Genomic DNA, 18699 nt, shown 5'->3' on the forward strand with positions numbered 1-18699 from the left:
GGAGGCTCGAGGAAAGCCTCCAGAGCCCAGGGAGGGCAAAAAGCCCCCCACCCCCACCGTGGTGCAGGAGTCTGACTAGGCCACGCCCACCCAGCAACCGGGCAGAAAACCCCTTGCATCTCCATCGCTTCCTTTCAAAAGGGCGACTCCATCTAAGCCCCGGGACGTTCCCCCCCGAAAGGGCCCTCCCTTCTCTACCGCTCGTCTAATGGGGTGAAATGAGATTGTGCATGGTGGTGGACGTTGAGTGAAAACATGCAGTACCTCTGAGACATGTTACTTTCACTGGATCCAGAGGGCGTCTTTCAGGACCAGTGTCTCCTGACTGCACTGACCTTTTTCGTTTTCCAAGGCCGCACGAGTACTTAAGCTCATCGGTGGTGAAGACAAATCTGATGAGGTACCGAAGGAGACGCCGCCCGTCTTTCTTGGAAGAGTTGACGGCCTCGTCCCACTGTTTGCTAGTGATGAAGACGGGGTAATTGTTCAGCAATTGCTTGCTCCCCTGAGAAGGACAGAACAACGGAATCAACAACAGAAGAACAGAAGAACAGAACAGAAGAACAGAACAACGGAATAGAATAGCAGAATAACAGAACAACAGAACGGAACAGCAGAGCAGAACAACAGAACCGAATAACAGAATAGTGGAACCGAATAACAGAATAACAGAACAGAATAATAGAACAAAAGAACAGAAGAACAGAATAGAATAACAGAACAACGGAATAGAATAGCAAAATAACAATAACAACAGAACGGAGCAACAGAACAGAACAACAGAACCGAATAACAGAATAGTGGAACCGAATAACAGAATAACAGAAGAGAATAATAGAACAAAAGAAGAGAAGAAGAGAATAGAATAACATAACAACAGAATAGAATAGCAGAATAACAAAACAGAACAGAACAACAGAATAACAGAACAGAATAACAGAATAGCAGAATAACACAATAAAATAACAGAATAGAATAGCAGAATAATACAATAATAGAATAGAGTAACAGAATAGAATAGAACAGAATAACAAAATAACAGAACTGCAATATAGCAGAATAACACAACAACAGAATAACAGAATAGAATCACAGAATAGCAGAATAACAGAATAGAATCACAGAAAAAACAAAACAGAATAGCACAATAACAGAACAGCAGAATAGCAGAATAGACTCACAGAATAGAATAAGAGAATAGCAGAATAACAGAATAAATAGAATAACAGAGTTTCAGAATAACAACAACAACAACAGAATAGCAGAATAACACTATAAAAGAATAAAATAACAGGATAACAGAACAGGATAACAGAATTGGAAGGGACCTTGGAGGTCTTCTAGTCCAACCCCCTGCTTGAGCATAAACCCCATATAGCAACCAGCATCCCCAGGTGATCAGGAGGAAAAGAAAAAAGAGAGAAAGAAGGTAGAGTTCAAATGCCAGATACACAAAAGTAAAAAACAAAGGCAACTGTAAAATGCAGTAGACAAACCTGTAATCCCAACTGACACCTGGGAGCGATGGATTATTCATCTTAATAACACTCTAAACAAAGTTTGCATTTGCATTTTGTCAAACAGGAAGAGTAAGATAGAATGGGAACATCTCAGGAAGAGAAGAGGCTATTTATGATGTGCTTTTGCAGATGAGCTAAAGAGTGTCAAGATCCAGTGATTGAGAAAGCTGGCGAAGAATCGTCTTTTCCATTCTTCTCTTAAAATGTGTAAAAAAATTAAATAAAAACGCCTTTGGAGCGGTGTGAATCCAACAGGCCTTTTCAGGCAAATGGCAAAGATGGTACTCCAGAAATGATTCTTTAACAAACCGATTTACACAAATTGGCGCGATCCTTTTTGTTTTGTGCTCTTAGAACAGGGGTCGGCAACCTTAAACACTCAAAGAGCCACAAAGGTCCTGTTGTGTCCTCCTCGCCTCCGTCCGAACGATGGCTTAATTAGCTGGCTCTTATCAGCTCTGGCAGCAAAAGAATCAGCGTCTGCCAAGAGCCCTCAATAGCTGCCAAGACGCTGGTGAGTCACAACCTTCAGCTCTAGTCAATCCGTGGATTTGCCTGATACAAAGAGACACACCAGCTCTTGCTGCCTTTTATATCCTATGGGGTGTGGCTCCATGACTCAGCACTTCCTAGGCCTGCCCCTCCCCTGCTTCTGTTCCCTTCTCTCCTGCCTACGAAACCTGGGATTGAGCCGAACCTGATTGCTGTCAGCTGGGTCTGCAGGCGTGGCCTGGGGGGGGGGAAGAGTCAGGAGAAGGAGGCCTCGTTATCCCTTTCGCTTGGCCTGCTTCTGGCTCCTGGAGCTGATCCAGGGAGGCCGGTGCTTCTGAGGTAAGTCCTGACGGCCCTTCCCCCTCACTGTCCAAATCACTTTCTGGCAGCAGGCCCGGCTCTGAGTCACTCTCGGGCATGGGGCCAGGTTCGGGGGTGGGAGCCACAACAGGTCCTAACCGGAAGCCCCCAATTCATTTCTGGAGCTGACCGGAAGTCGAGTTCCCCCACCATAGAGTCTTCTCCTAGCACAGTGTCCTTTTTCCTCTACCTGCCCTAACCGAAAGCCCTATCAATTGTGGAGCCGACCGGCGATGGACAGCCGTAGTAGAGGGATGAAAGAGCCACATGCAGCTCCAGAGCCGTGGGTTGCCTGGTCGGCCTCCTGCACCACAGTGGGGGAGGGAGTGTTTTTGCATTCCACAGGAGTGGTGAAATCCAAAACTTTTTACTACCGGTTCCGTGGGCGTGGCGTGGTGAGTGTGATGTGGCTTGGTAGGCGTGGCTTGGTGGGTGTGGTGGGGAATGATACTGCCAAATCTCCATTCCCACCCCGCTCTGGGGTCAGCCAGAGGTGGTATTTGCCAGTTCTCCGAACTGCTTAAAATTTCCGCTCCCAGTTCTCTGAACTACTCAAAATTTCCACTACCGGTTCTCCGAACTGCTCAAAATTTCTGCTACTGGTTTTTCAAACTGCTCAAAATTTCCGCTACTGGTTCTCCGAACTGCTCAAAATTTCCACTACCAGTTCTCTGAACTACTCAAGATTTCCACTACTGGTTCTCCGAACTGCTCAAAATTTCCACTACCAGTTCTCTGAACTACTCAAAATTTCCACTACCGGTTCTCCGAACTGCTCAAAATTTCTGCTACTGGTTTTTCAAACTGCTCAAAATTTCCACTACTGGTTTTTCAAACTGCTCAAAATTTCCACTACTGGTTCTCCGAACTGCTCAAAATTTCTGCTACCAGTTCTCCAGAACCCATCAGAAGCGGCTGGATTTCAGCCCTGCTCCACGGGCTCCAGAGGCTTCCTTTGAGCCTCCGGGAGGGCGAAAACGGCCTTCCCAGACTCCAGAGACCTTCTGGAGGTCGGAAACGGAGCTGTTTCCGGCCTTCCTGAACTTCCGGGCACAACCCTGCACTTACCTCGCATCCAGAACAGTCTGCGTGGAGACTCCAGGGAAGGGAAGGGAAGGGGAGGGGTGGATGGGGCCAGCCAGGAGTGAGATTTGGGGGTTCTCCGAACTGCACAGAATCTTAGCTAGAGGTTCTCCTGAACCCCTGTGAACCCCCAGCAGCCCCACCCCTGTCTTGAGGTTAGCTCAAGATTTAGGTCAATTTGTCAACAGAGAAGTTAGTTTAGCAACAATATAAAATCTTATTGTGGAATCAGCTTCGGAAGATCACTGTTTCTTGCTACAAGATAATAAATCTGACCTAATTCTAAATGACACCATTCAAATCTCTCGCTCTCTCCTTCTCTCTCCCCCTCCCGCTCTATTTTTGAGCTCCGCTCAATTACCGTTTAATATATGCACAGCAATCTCATTAACACTTACACACCACTGCGTCTTCCACAGAATAGCAGAGGGTTTTTTTTTGGTACGCAACGTCCTTTGGAGGCAATCAAGTTTTGCAACAGTGTGCCACACACGACGTGCGGCACCCTTAACATCGGTGGAATGATGCTGCCTAAAGAGACAAAGGCTTGCAAAACAGGAGAAAAAAAAGGGCTTTCGAACATAAGGACGGGCACTGCTTAATGTGAAGATTAACAGATGAACAGAGTTGGAAGGGACCTTGGAGGTCATCTAGCCCAACCCCCTGCCCAAGCAGGAGACGCTACACCATTCCTGACAGAGGGCAGTCCAGTCTCTTCTTGAAAGCTTCCAGGGATGGTAAATTAATTATCAGATTAACAGAGTTGGAAGGGACCTTGGAGGTCATCCAGTCCAACCCCCTGCCCAAGCAGGAGACCCTACTGCACCATTTCTGACAGAGGGCAGTCCAGTCGCTTCTTGAAAGCTTCCAGGGATGAAGCTCCCATAATTTCTGAATGCGACTTCTGTTCCATGGGTTGATTGTTCTCACTGTTGGAAAATTCCTCCTTATTTCCAGGTTGAATTTCTCCTTGATCAGTTTCCATCCATTATTCCTTGTCTGGCCTTCAGGTGCTTTGGAGAATAGCTTGATCCCCTTCATCCTCTCTGTGGCAGCCCCTCAAATACTGGAAGATGCTCTCCTGTCTCCCCTGGTTCTTCTCTTCACTAGACTAGCCAGGCCCAGTTCCTACAACTATTCATCGTATGTTTCAACCTCCAGTCCCCTCATCATCCTGGTTGATCTTCTCTGATGGTGAAGAAGTCCTCTTGGGCAGAACTACCACTGGTCCACAGGCCCTCATCAAACTAATGTGTTGCCCGTGAGAAATAAGGATGTTGATTTTTTTTAAAAAAACACACCTCACCTTTGTTTAACGAAGTGAAACTCTTGTTCATCCGTCCATCGAATACTGACCCAAACTGAGAGCTCCTATGGATCAAATCAGTGGTGGAATTCATATTTTTTTTACTACCGGTTCTGTGGGCGTGGCTTGGCGTGGTGGGCGTAGCTTGGTGGGCATGGCAGGGGAAGGATATTGCAAAATCTCCATTCCCACCCCACTCCTAGGGGAAGGATACTGCAAAATCTCAATTCCCACCCCAGTCCTGGAGGAAGGATACTGCAAAATTTCCATTCCCACCCCACTCCTGGGGGAAGGATACTGCAAAATCCTCATTCCCTCCCCATTCCTGGGGGAAGGATACTGCCAAATCTCCATTCCCACCCCACTCCAGGGGAAGGATACTGCAAAATCTCCATTCCCACCCCAGTCCTGGGAGAAGGATACTGCAAAATCTCCATTCCCTCCCCGCTGCTCGGGGAAGAATACTGCAAAATTTCCATTCCCATCTCACTCCTGGGGGAAGGATACTGCAAAATTTCCATTCCCACCCCACTCCTGGGGGAAGGATACTGCAAAATCCTCATTCCCTCCCCACTCCTGGGGGAAGGATACTGCAAAATCTCCATTCCCACCCCACTCCAGGGGAAGGATACTGCAAAATCTCCATTCCCACCCCAGTCCTGGGAGAAGGATACTGCAAAATCTCCATTCCCACCCCAGTCCTGGGAGAAGGATACTGCAAAATCTCCATTCCCTCCCCGCTGCTCGGGGAAGAATGCTGCAAAATCTCCATTCCCACCCCAGTCCTGGGAGAAGGATACTGCAAAATCTCCATTCCCTCCCCGCTGCTCGGGGAAGAATACTGCAAAATCTCCATTCCCACCCCACTCCAGGGGAAGGATACTGCAAAATCTCCATTCCCACCCCAGTCCTGGGAGAAGGATACTGCAAAATCTCCATTCCCACCCCTCTCCTGGGGGAAGGATACTGCCAAAACTCCATTCCCACCCCACTCCTGGGGGAAGGATATTGCAAAATCTCCATTCCCTCCCCACTCCAGGGGGAAGGATATTGCAAAATCTCCATTCCCTCCCCACTCCAGGGGGAAGGATACTGCAAAATCTCCATTCCCTCCCCACTCCAGGGGGAAGGATACTGCAAAATCTCCATTCCCTCCCCACTCCAGGGGGAAGGATACTGCAAAATCTCCATTCCCACCCCAGTCCTGGGAGAAGGATACTGCAAAATCTCCATTCCCTCCCCGCTGCTCGGGGAAGAATGCTGCAAAATCTCCATTCCCACCTCACTCCTGGGGGAAGGATACTGCAAAATCTCCATTCCCACCCCACTCCAGGGGAAGGATACTGCAAAATCTCCATTCCCACCCCAGTCCTGGGAGAAGGATACTGCAAAATCTCCATTCCCACCCCAGTCCTGGGAGAAGGATACTGCAAAATCTCCATTCCCACCCCAGTCCTGGGAGAAGAATACTGCAAAATCTCCATTCCCACCCCAGTCCTGGGGGAAGGATACTGCAAAATCTCCATTCCCACCCCAGTCCTGGGAGAAGGATACTGCAAAATCTCCATTCCCTCCCCGCTGCTCGGGGAAGAATACTGCAAAATCTCCATTCCCACCCCACTCCTGGGGGATGGATACTGCAAAATCTCCATTCCCACCCCGCTCCTGGGGTCAGCCAGAGGTGGTATTCGCCCGTTCTCCGAACTACTCAAAATTTCCACTACCGGTTCTCCGAAGTACTCAAACTTTCCGCTACCGGTTCTCCAGAACCTGTCCGAACCTACTGAATTTCACCCCTGGACCAAACCTTTCTGCTGGTGTCCCCCCTCGTATGCCCATCGAGACCTACCTCTGCCGGCTGCTCCACCGTCTGCGGCATCATGAGTTGATTATGATGCTGAAGGACCATCTTCAAATAGTCCAAAACAGTTTGGCAGGGCACTGCAAAAACAAGGAAGTTCCCACGATCACACTGTGCTTCTTTGATTAAGAGCAAAACTTAGTAAAGCAGGGGTCTCCAATTTCGTCCACGGTACACCACCGGGCCGTGGCCTGTTCGAAACTGGGCCAGGGTGTGGACGTCGAGCTACACTCATGCGAGCAGGGAGGGGAGGTGCTTGCCCACTCGTGCATGAAGCTCCACTCACACGCGTGGAACTTCGCACGTGAGTACAAGCGCCCTCCATTTACGTAATACCTCCGAAGTACCTCTCTAGTAAGCTGGTTGTTAAGTGAATCCGGCTTCGCTCTTGACTAGGCTTATCAGTAGGTCGGGGATCACGTGATCTTGGGACCCAGCAACGGTCATAAATACGAACCGGTGGCCAAGCGTCTTGAATTTTGATCCCGTGAACAGAGGGGACACCGCCAAGGTCTGCAGCCCCAAATTTCTGTCGCTAAGGGGAACGTTTGCTAAGTGAATGTCTTCCCATTTTATGACCTTTCGTCCTATGGTTGTTAAGTGAATCACTGCAGTTCTCAAGTGAATAACCCGGTTGTTAAGTGAATCTGGTTTCCCCTTCGACTGCACGTGTCAGAAGGTTGCAAAAGGAGAATCACGTGGACCCCCCCGCCCCCCTCGGGACGCGGCAACCGTCATAAATGTGAGTCAGTTCCCAAGTGTCTCAATTTTGATCTGGCAACCGTGTGAAAAACCTTCACAACTTCGTTGTAACGTTGAATGGTGAGCTGTTGTAAGTCGAGGACTACCTATATAACTGCATTACTTCACTCTATCCCCCCCCCACTTTCTACTCCTCTTTTTGATCCAAAAACGCTACGGGGCAGTCCTTTGATCACTACGAGTCGCTCCATCCTATCCCGAAAATCTCACCCGATCCAACTCACCCGGAATGCTCTCCAACTTTCTCCGCAGTTCTTCGTTCTCTTGTTGCAACGAAATGACCTCCTGCTCCAACTCTTGGCACCGAGGGCAGTAGCCTTCCTCCTCTTCCTCCTCCTCCTCGGGGAGCGTGGAAGAAGACGGGTGTCCGTGGGACTCCGAAGTCGCGGGGGAAGCCCATCCCCCCAAGGTGTGCGCCGGAGAAGTGGACAGCGGCTCCATGTCGGCCAAAGGACCAAAATCCCCAGCCGAGGAGGCGTGGTTTTGCGCGGCGAAACCTCCGGAAAGCAAATAGTTCTGGAGCGAATCGGTGAACACCCGCAAGAAAGCCGAGGTCTGCTGCTTCTTCTGCATGTACTGCAATTCGAAGTCGAAGTTTTCGGAGGCTTGGCTGTGCACCATCTTCCCAAGCTGGCAGTGCTCGGGTCTCTCATTGAAAGCCTGGCTTTCTTGCTTCACGCAGGAAGGCAGCGGAGGAGGAGGAGGACGATGGTTGTCCAGGAGTTTCCCGCCGCAGTTTAACAGGCTAAGGACTCGGCTGCACTGCTGAGCAAAAGCATCCAAGATCAAACGACTCTCTGAAAGGGAAAAAAAAAAGGACATTTCAAGGCCGGCCTCTTATTTATTTATTTATTTATTTATTTATTTATTTAATCACATTTTTATACTGCCCTATCTCCCGAGGGACTCAGGGCGGTTTACAGCCTGATAAAAAACACGAATATAAATACAAGATAAAACACCAATTAAAAAACTTATTGAATAAGGCCGAATATTAAAATTACAATAAAAATAATAAAACCCCGTTAAAACCAAATTAAAATTTAAAATTCTAGTCCAGTCCTAAAGCCATAGCCATAGCATGTAGACTTATAAATCGCTTCGCAGCCCGTGTCGGCCCTCCTTAAGCAGTTTACAAAGTCAGAATCTTATCCCCAGCAATTTGGGACCTTGTTTTACGAACCTCTGGCAGTCGGCAGAATTAGCCCGCAATACTGCATTCTAACCACTGTGCAGGCAGGCAGGCAGGAAGAAAGAAAATGAAAAGGAATGAAATGAAAACAGGAAGGAAGGAAGGAAGGGCCACCAGGGCTCCTCTGGTGGCTCAACAGACTAATGCAGTCTGTTATTAACACAGCTGCTTGCAATTACTGCAAGTTCAAGTCCCACCAGGCCCAAGGTTGACTCAGCCTTCCATCCTTTATAAGGTAGGTAAAATGAGGACCCAGATTGTTGGGGGGGCAATAAGCTGACTTTGGCAATAAGTTGACTTTGTATATAATATACAAATGGATGAGACTATTGCTTAACACAATGTAAACTGCCCTGAGTCTTCAGAGAAGGGCGGGATATAAATGCAAATAAAAAATAAAAAATTAAAAATAAGGAAGGACGGAAGGGAGGGAGGGAGGGAGGGAGGGAGGAAGGAAAGAAAGAAAGAATGAAAAGGAAGGAAATGTAAATGAAAAGGAAGGAAGGAGAGAGGGAGGGAGGGAAGGAGAGAATAAAGAAAGGGAGGGAGGGAGTAAAGGAAGGAAGGAAAGAAAAAATGAATAAAATAATGAAAAGGAAGGAAATGTAAATGAAAAGGAAGGAAGGAGAGAGGGAGGGAGGGAGGGAAGGAGAGAATAAAGAAAGGGAGGGAGGGAGTAAAGGAAGGAAGGAAAGAAAAAATGAATAAAATAATGAAAAGGAAGGAAATGTAAATGAAAAGGAAGGAAGGAGGGAGGTAGGGAGGGAGGGAAGGAGAGAATAAAGAAAGGAAGGGAGGGAGCGAAGGAAGGAAGGAAGGAAGGAAGGAAAGAAGGAAGGAAGGGCTAGCAACAGCCCTTAGACATATACCGGTTCGTAGTGCTTTTACAGTCCCCTCTAAGCAGTTTACAGAGTCAGCCTCTTTCCCCCAACAATCTGGGTCTTCATTTTACCGACTTGGGAAGGATGGAAAAACTGAATTGCTTTGGAATAACTCTTTAAAAAAAAAGAAGTATTTGCCTTCCACGCAGGGATCTTTTTAAAGAGGCTTAAAATCTGCGGAGAGCCACAACGGCCCATAACACAACAAAGAGCAGTTTGGTCTCCTCACTGCCCTTAAAAAAAAAAAAAAAGACTCTCCAATGTCTGTTTTTAACTCGATGCGACTAAATCCTGCAACATTTAAGCAGCGCAGCGCATAAAGCTAAGCTGCCTTGTTAGGAAACCGCAGGACCCTGGAGAGCTCCAAGGAATGGCCGAAGGGTTGGCCAACTCGATGTTCGATGCTTTTCTTCAAAAGAAAAGAAAAAAAAAAACCCAAGAAAGTCCAGTTGCTTCTTGAAAAAAAGCAGCTTTCGGACAACCGTGACCTGGTTGACTGAGAATCGCTACAGATTTTCCTTGCAGACGTTTCACGACCCAACTAGGTAACATCATCAGCGGTAGGAACGAAGGAGAAGGCGAAAGAGCAAAGGAGGGAGAGGAGGATCATGACATCCTTGGGGCGCTCTTGAGTTTGGCAGTTTTTCCTGCGGATGTCCCCTTACCCAACTAGGTAGCATCATCAGCGTTAAGACAGGGCAAACCCCAATCCCTCATAGCCCTGATGACGTTATCTAGCTGGGTCATGAAACGTCTACAAAGAAAGCCACCAACCTCAAGAGGGCACTGAGGATCCCACAAAAAAAAAAAGAAGCTTTTGTGGAACTCGCGGCTCTAGAAAACCCACCCACCCACCTAACCCCACCCACCCACACACAAACACACACTCTGACACAAAGGACTCAGCAAGCCTTCTGATTAGACAATAAGAGAGTCATGAAAATTTAAATGGCAGCTCCAGCTTTGATATCACAATGCCTTCCTTTCCCCTCATTATTCACTTTTGGGGAAAAAAAAGAAAATACCAACGCATGATATTGATTGGAACTTTGTAATTCAAATATGCATGCCGTGTTTCCCCCCCACCCCATTCCTTTTTAATCCTATCATCGCATCCGAGACCTGAAGCTGTATTTACCCTGTGCATTTTAATCAGGATTATCCTAAATTGGCAGAAATCCCTTCCTCCCTTTGTCTCGTTTTCTTATCTCCTCCATCCGTTAATGAAGCTCAGATAGGAACACAGAGGTCTGAAATATTGCGATGCCCTCAGCCGAGTATATGATGATTTTTTTCCTGCGAAAGATCATTTCTTGCACGGCAAATAAAGAGAGAAGCAACCTCTTGTAGTAACAGATTCAAAAAAAATAAAAATAAAAATCCAGAGGAGACAAAACACCGAATTAGAAATAAGGCTGTTTCTAAATAATGTGGATTGCTTTTTTTTTTTTTTTGATTTTTTCCATTATGTCTTTGTTATTAATGATAATGATAGAATGTAGAGAGGCAGGTTATTCCTTTCCAAGTGGATCCACGAAAGAAGGCAGGAGGCGAATGCATTTATTATGGGTCCAGTTTGGAGTTTATAGCGTGGTACGATTTGCATAAACCGTACGGGCTGCAGGACAAGAAGAGACAGACCCAAAGAAAAATAAAAATCATATTTTAATATAAATGGGTTGATCCCTTTCGCACTGTTACCCAAATCGAAAGACGTCCTGATTTTTGGGGGTTTTTTGGGGTTTTTGTTTTTTTTTGTTTTTTGCTGCGTACCTAAACCAGAGGTCTTCAAACTTAGCAGCTTTAAGACTTGTGGACTTCAACTCCCAGAATTCTCCAGCTAAGTTATGCTGGGCTGGAGAATTCTGGGAGCTGAAGTCCACAAGTCTTAAAGCTGCCATGTTTGAAGACCTCTGACCTAAACAGAACCTCTTACAAGTTGTGGCTCTAAAACAGGGGTGTTAAACTCAAGGCCCGGGGGCCACACCGGGCCCGCGGGATACTTAGATCTGGCTCATGGGGCCGCCCTGGAAACAGTGAAGGACCGGCCCGCAGTGCAGCCCTCATGAGCTCCGTTTTCACTGGAAGAGGGTTGCCGGAGGTCATCGCAGCCGAAAACGGAGCTCGGGAGCCCGTTTTCACTGACAGAGCCCTCGGGCCATCACACGCAAGTGCCGTTGAGTTGGCCACACCCAGCTCAACGCAACCCTGATGTGGCCCTCAATGTATTCGAGTTTGACACCCCTGCTCTAAAAGAATAAGGACTAGAGCAAGGTTGTCAAACTGGATTTCTTCGAGGACCGGATCAACACTGTAGTTCTCCTCCGTAGGCTGGCCAGGGGGGCAGTGAGGGGGGAGACAGGATGAACTCTGCCGTACCCTGTTTTGGCCAGCCGAGTGTTGCAGAAGGCCATCCAGGCCAAAAACGGAGCATGGGGGGGTAGCTGCACGTGGCCCACCCCCAGTGCCCCGTTTTGGCTGGGAGAGGCACTGCGAGATGGTTCTTTGCTATCTCCAGGCTGGCCCATGGGCCACATTTAAACAACCCTCAGGCCTCATCTGGCCCGCGGGTCTCGGGTTTGACACCCCTGGACTAGAGTGACCAAGAATCGTTGAACCTTTAGCAAAGGCTGGCTGGGGAATTTCGGGAGTTGAAGTCCATGGTTCTTAAAGTTGCCAAGATCGGGAAGCCCTGACCTAGAGGATAAGGAACCAGCCATGATCCCTCAGCCCAACCTACTTTGTGTTTGTGGGTATGTGTTGTGTCAGAAATGGTATTTTTTTTAAATTTGCATTTATATCCCGCCCTTCTCCGAAGACTCAGGGCGGCTTACACTGTGTTAAGCAATAGTCTTCATCCTATTTGTATATTTATATACAAAGTCAATTTATTGCCCCCAACAATCTGGGTCCTCATTTTACCTACCTTATAAAGGATGGAAGGCTGAGTCAACCTTGGGCCTGGTGGGACTTGAACCTGCAGTAATTGCAGGCAGCTGCTGTTAATAACAGACTGTCTTACCAGTCTGAGCCACAGAGGCCCTTTTCAGCCGGTTCGGACTGGTTTGGCAGAATCGGTAGCGGAAATCTCAGATGGGCCTGCCCACCAGCCCTATGACATTCCTATTTAGGCACATTTTTGAGGCCGGGCGCATGCGCAGAAGGCTCGTGCGCCAGCAGAGCGCATACGCAGAAGGCCGGGTGCGTGTGTGGAAGGGCCCGTGTGCACACATTTGTGAACCGGTAGGGAAAGTAAGTAAATACCTGGTGTGTTTGTGTTGTGTGTGTGTTGTAGGTTACTCTTTATTGGAGTGAACTGTTTTTAACTCAGAGCCAAGCCATTGATTCTCATCATTTGTCTTCTCTGGAGTATCTTCCTTCCTTCCTTCCTTCCTTCCTTCCTTCCTTCCTTCCTTCCTTCCTTCCTTCCTTCCTTCCTTCCTTCCTTCCTTCCTTCCTTCCTTCCTTCCTTCCTTCCTTCTTTCCTTCCTTCCTTCTTTCTTTCTTTGCAACAGATCTGAATACGGGATGCTTTGCATGCAAAGCGTGACTCCACCACTGAACGTAGAGAGGCTGCTCAGCCCTTTCCCCGTCTCCAGGCAGACAACCCAGATGACAATGCAGTAAATTTGAATTGTCACAAGGGACTCAGATCACTATTGATATCCCAGAGTCGCTGGGGCTGATAAGGCGGATAAGAACGGGAGGCATTATCGCTAAAATGCAAAGCTTGATGGAGCTCCGTGAAGAAAGCGAACGCAGCAAATAAAGGAGAAAGTCACCCCAATTGTCATGATGTATTGTGTAGTCCTACGGCCGGGACAAAAGTTATTTTGGGCTTCCGCCATCCCAGAGACAACAGGAGAGAGATTCGGGATCGCTTCTTGCCCCCAACGGCTCTCTGACTGACAGGATGAATCAACTGAAATATTGAGAATTTATCACCCTCCCTGGTCACCTCTCACAATCAGAATTGGCAGGCTGGCTTCTTGATGTAAGTCCGGGGCAGATAGAGGACATAAATATGGAGAAACCCTGCAAAGTGTGTATCGTGGAATCAACAACACTGTTGTGTCAGCTGCCCGGCCGCTCCAGCAGCCGAATCAGAGGAGGAGAAGGAGGCGTGGGAGTTGGGGTCAGCGTCAAGGCAACCTGAGGGAGCTCCGAGGGGGAAGAGGGAATGGAGCTGGCAGAGAGAGAGAGAGAGAGAGAGAGAGAGAGAGAGAGAGAGGGAGGGAGAGACGGAGGTGGAGCCTGGGCCATCCGTCAGCCCTCAGATGGAGACTCAACAGCCCCCAGGTCTGGAGGTGGCTGATGAGGAGGAGGAGGAACAGCTGGGTTCAGTGCCTGATGCGTGGATGCGCAGAAGGCAGAGGAGAGGAGAGCAGTGGAACTCTATGGGCCGGTCCTTGGGATGGAAGAGGCCCCGCTGCTAGCAAAGCCCCAGCCTAGTCTGGGGATCAAAGGCAGGGGGCGGAGATGAATAGATGTGGCAGGCGACTATTTATCTCCCTGCTGGATGGACGTGTCAGCCTGCGTTGAGAGAGAAACGTTTCACTGGGGCTGCCGGCGCTCCTAATACAGATCTCCTTCTGTTTTGCTGTTCTATCCATACATCTTTGCCAAAGTCACACCTTTTTAATGGCACAATCCTGGCTCTCGTGCGAAGTTTACCTCTTCTTCACAAACCTGGATCTTCCATTTCCATCAGGAAGTTCTGGCAAGCCAAGCCAAAAGGTGGCGCTCTTGAGGGCTGCAATTAATTGCCCTAAATCAGAGGTGTCCAAAACCCCGGCCTGCTTTAAGACTTGTGGGACTTCAGCTCCCAGAATTCCCCGGCCAGCGAGGGGAATCGAAGTCCACAGATCTTAACGTGGCCAAGGTTGGAAACCATTGAACTTAAATCATGCAATTCCTTTGTCAGAGAAGGAACTGTCGGGCAACTACTTGCTGTTTCTTGTGCTTGCTCCATGTCTGGTTGATGAAATATTATATCAAGACAGAACTGTCACGGAGTGCATCTGCTTTGCAAGTAGAAGAGAAGAGGAGCACTCGACCCACAGAAGAAGACACGACTAACCCTCTGTGATGCACGCACTCTCTCTCTCTTTTCCCCTCCCTCCCTTCCTCTCTCTCTCTTTCTCTCTCTCTCTGTCTCTCTCTCCCTTCCTCTCTCTCTGTCTGTCTTTTTTTCTCTCTCTCTCTCTCCCTCCCTCTTTCTCTCTCTTCCCCCTCCATTCCTCTCTCTCTCTTTGTTTCTCTCTCTGTCTCTCTCTCCCTTCCCCTCTCTCTGTCTCTGTCTGTCTCTCCTCCCTCCTCTCTCTTTCTGTCTCTCTCTCCTCTCTCTGTTTCTCTGTCTCTCCCTCCCTCCCTCTCTCTTTCTGTCTCTCTCTCCCTCTCTCTCTTCGTGTTTCTCTCTGTATGTCTGTCTCTCCCTCCCTCCCTCCTTCCCTCCCTTTCTGTCTCTCTCTCTCCCTCTCTCTGTCTCTCTCTCTGTCTGTCTCCTCCCTCTCTCCTTTCTCTCTCTCTCCTCCCTCCCTCTGTTTCTCTCTCTCTCTCTCCTTCCCCTCTCTCTCTGTCTCTGTCTCTGTCTGTCTGTCTCCTCCCTCCCTCCTCTCTTTCTCTCTCTCTCTTCCTCCTCTCTCTCTGTTTCCGTGTCTCTCTCTGTATATCTGTCTCTCCTCCCTCCTCCTTCCCTCCCTCTTTCTGTCTCTCTCTCCGTCCCTCTCTCTCCCTCTCTCTCTCTGTCTGTCTCTCCTCCTCTCCCTTTCTCTCTCTCCTCCTCCCTCTGTTTCTCTCTCTGTCTGTCTCCCTCCTCTCTCTCTGTCTCTGTCTGTCTGTCTCTCCTCCTCCTCTCTTTCTCTGTCTCTCTCTCCCTCTCTCTCTCTCTGTTTCCGTGTCTCTCTCTCTCTCCCTCTCTCTCTGTCTTTCTCTCTCTCTTGTTTCTGTTTCTGGTTCCTCTCTCTCTGTTTCTCTCTTCCTCCCTCTCTCTGTTTCTGTTTCTCTCTCCTCCCCCCCCCCCTCCTCCTCCCTCCCTCTCTCTCTCTCCCTCCCTCTGCCTCTGAATCTGTCTCTCTTTGTCTCTTTGTCTCCCCCCCCGTCTCCCTCCCTTTCTGTGTTTCTTGGTCTCTATCTCCTTGTCTCCATCTCTCTGTCTCTCTCTCTGTCCCTCCCTCTCTCTCTCTCTCGGTATCTGTCTCTAGCTCTGTCTCTGTCTGTCTCACTCTGTCTCCCTCCCTCTCTCTGTCTCTCCCACCATCCGTTTCTGTCTCTGTCTCTCTCTCTCATTCTCTCCTACACCAACATGCAAAAGGTGTTTTAATAACGGTAGTAATTTCAACATTCAGCTGAAGGGCAATTCTGTTTTCCAAAAATCCTGCTACGTTTTTCTTGCCGTGCATTTTAAAAATATCTTAAATCATTTTTTTCTCAGTACAGTTCATTTAGTGACCGTTTCAAGTTACAAGGGACGCTAAAAAAAGTGACTTCTGACCATTTTTCATACTTACGGCTGCATCCTCATGGTCATGTGATCAGAATTTGGATGCTTGGCAACCAATTCATACTTACAACGGTTGCAGTGTCCCAGGGTCACGTGATCCCCTTTTGTGGCCTTCTGACAAGCTCAGTCAATGAGGAAGCAAGATTCACTTAAAAACCGTGTGACTAACATATCGGCCGCGGTGATTCACTTAACAACGGTGGCAAGAAATGTCATAAAATGGGGCAAAACTCAATTAACCACAGGAATTTGGGATTCGAGGACCACCCGTGCTATATTCTCTTGAGTGAGGGACGGGAGTTGTAGTACTATGTTTCTCCAAAAATAAGACCAGTTCTTATATTAAATTTTGCTCCAAAAGACACATTAGGGCTTATTTTCTGCTTAGGCCTTATTTTTGGGGAAATACGGTACTAAATGAATACATCTGGCTGTCATTCTTAACTGGGGCTTATTTTGCGGGTAGGGCTTATATTACGAGCACCCTGAAAAATCATGCTAGGACTTATTTTCTGGTTGGGTCTTATTTTTGGGAAATAGGGTACTAAAATGCATCCATCTGGCTGATAATCTTAACTGGGGCTTATTTTGGGGGTAGGGCTTATATTACAAGCATCCTGAAAAATCATGCTAGGATTTATTTTCCAGTTGGGTCTTATTTTTGGAGAAATACAGTACCAAATGCACCATCTGGCTGTCAATCTTAACTGGGGCTTATTTTTGGGGTAGGGTTTATTTTACGAGCATCCTGAAAAATCATGCTAAGACTTATTTTCCGGTTGGGGGAAACAGGGTACCACGGGAGGCATCCAGGCAGCCGTGTTCCTCTGACAATCTGCATTCCATCATCCATTCCACGCAGTTAAAAGTCTTCTGAAGGGCATTTTGTTTTTATTTTTTTTTACGGCGCTCGATAATGAAACCATCTCATAATCTCCCCTTTCCGCCTAAATGGTCAGGATTTGCTTGAGGATGTCAAAGTGAAATGCAGATAATTGCAAGTTTGCTTACGTTATTCATCGGGGCCTATAGAAAGGAAGAAAAAAAACCCCCCACTAACGGTAGGTATCTGACAATTTATAGATCTGGAAGGAGGGGAGCAAAAAAAAATAAAATAAAAATCAACATTTGAATAGTTTCTTTTGTGCTCTCGCTGTTCCATTATGTAAATGAAAACTGTTTTATTTATTTATTTATTTTTTTAAAGAGCATCAGTCGGGCATAAAATCTCTCAGTCGTCAAAGAGAAGAAGAACAAACACTGTATGCAAATAATATAGCAGATCCTGAGACTCATATGGAATCTGAAGGCATAAGTTAACCTCCCCAGAATGGCAACATACATGTGATATGTTTTTTTTTCAAGCCGGTGGGTTCCCCACGAAGAATTCTGGATGATTGTTCAACGTGCCTGCTTTGAACGACTGGATTGGTGGGACTACAGGTGTTGTGGTACAGTGAGGAGGTTGGGGAGGAACATGGGCCAGTCCTGGAGTCTGGGGAAGGCTCGGACGAGGGCTCTGTGTCGGAGGCAGAGAGGGGGCCAGGGCCATCTGGGAGTTATGTGCTGCCTCTGGAATCTGACATCAGCGAGGCAGAAGAACAGTTTCAGCCTGTTCCCAGTGAGCGCATGCGCAGAGCTGCCAGTAGGCAAGAACAATTAAGGGAAAAAAGGGCGACTCGGGAGTAAGGCTTGGAGTTGATTGGCCCCTCCCATAAGACATAAAAGAGGAGCAAACGGATGGGAGCCTTTGCAGGAAGCAATTAGCTCATATAGTTGGTTCAAGCTCTGAGAAGTCCTGTTTGACTCTGTGCTACGTTTGGCCCGGTGGTGGGTTTCAATTTTTTTTACTACTGGTTCTGAGGGTGTGGCTTGGTGGGTGTGGCTTGGTGGGCATGGCAGGGGAAGGATACTGCAGAATCTCCATCCCCACCCCATTCCGTGGGAAGGTTACCGCAAAATCCCCATTTCCTCAATTAGGTTCTAGGTTTCTTCTCTCCTTGATTAGTTTCCATCCGTTGCTTCTCTCCTTGGCTTCAGGTGCTTTGAAAAATAGATTTCCTGCTAAGCAGGGGGTTGGACTAGAAGACCTCCAAGGTCCCTTCCAACTATGTTATTCCATTTCATTCGTTATTCTCTTCTCTTCTCTTCTCTTCTCTTCTCTTCTCATTGTCTTCTATTTTATTCTATTATTCCGATATTCTATTCTGTTTTATTCATTCCATTCCATTCCATTCCATTCCATTTGTTATTCTATTCTATTCTATTCTATTCTATTCTATTCTATTCTATTCTATTCTATTCTATTCTATTCTATTCTATTCTATTCTATTCTATTTTTTTCCAATATCCTATGCTATGCTATGCTATGCTATGCTATGCTATGCTATCCTATCCTATCCTATTATTCCGATATTCTATTCTGTTTTGTTCATTCCATTCCATTCCATTCTTTATTCTTCTCTTCTCTTCTCTTCTCTTCTCTTCTCTTCTCTTCTCTCCTTTCTTCTTCATTCTTCTCTTCTCTTGTCTTCCTGGTGGACCCGATCTTCTTTGTGGCAGCCCCTCAAATACTGAAACACTGCTATCCTGTCTCCCTTGGTCCTTCTTTTCACTAGACTAGCCGTGCCCAGTTCCTGCAACTGTTCATCGTATGTTTTAGCCTCCAGTCCTCTAATCATCTTGGTTGCTCTTCTCTGCACTCTTTCTAGAGTCTCAGCATCTTTTTTTATAGTGTGGT

At 47.5% G+C, this 18699-nt stretch overlaps 1 protein-coding gene across 1 annotated transcript in view; it reads right to left on the reverse strand.

Moving 5' to 3' along the window:
* Positions 1-205: 205 nt before the first annotated feature.
* BEND4 (BEN domain containing 4) overlaps positions 206-18699 on the reverse strand; it is a 30777-nt gene continuing 12283 nt past the window's right edge. The window contains exons 2-4 of the mRNA XM_058193624.1: positions 7609-8181; positions 6611-6702; positions 206-505 (exon numbers count right to left, since the gene is read on the reverse strand). Coding sequence (XP_058049607.1) covers positions 206-505; positions 6611-6702; positions 7609-8181 — 965 coding nt within the window. The remainder of the gene's footprint in view (positions 506-6610; positions 6703-7608; positions 8182-18699) is intronic.

The sequence above is a fragment of the Ahaetulla prasina genome, chromosome 8 (genome assembly GCF_028640845.1).
Source record: "Ahaetulla prasina isolate Xishuangbanna chromosome 8, ASM2864084v1, whole genome shotgun sequence".
In the NCBI taxonomy this organism is placed as follows: Eukaryota; Metazoa; Chordata; class Lepidosauria; order Squamata; family Colubridae; genus Ahaetulla; species Ahaetulla prasina.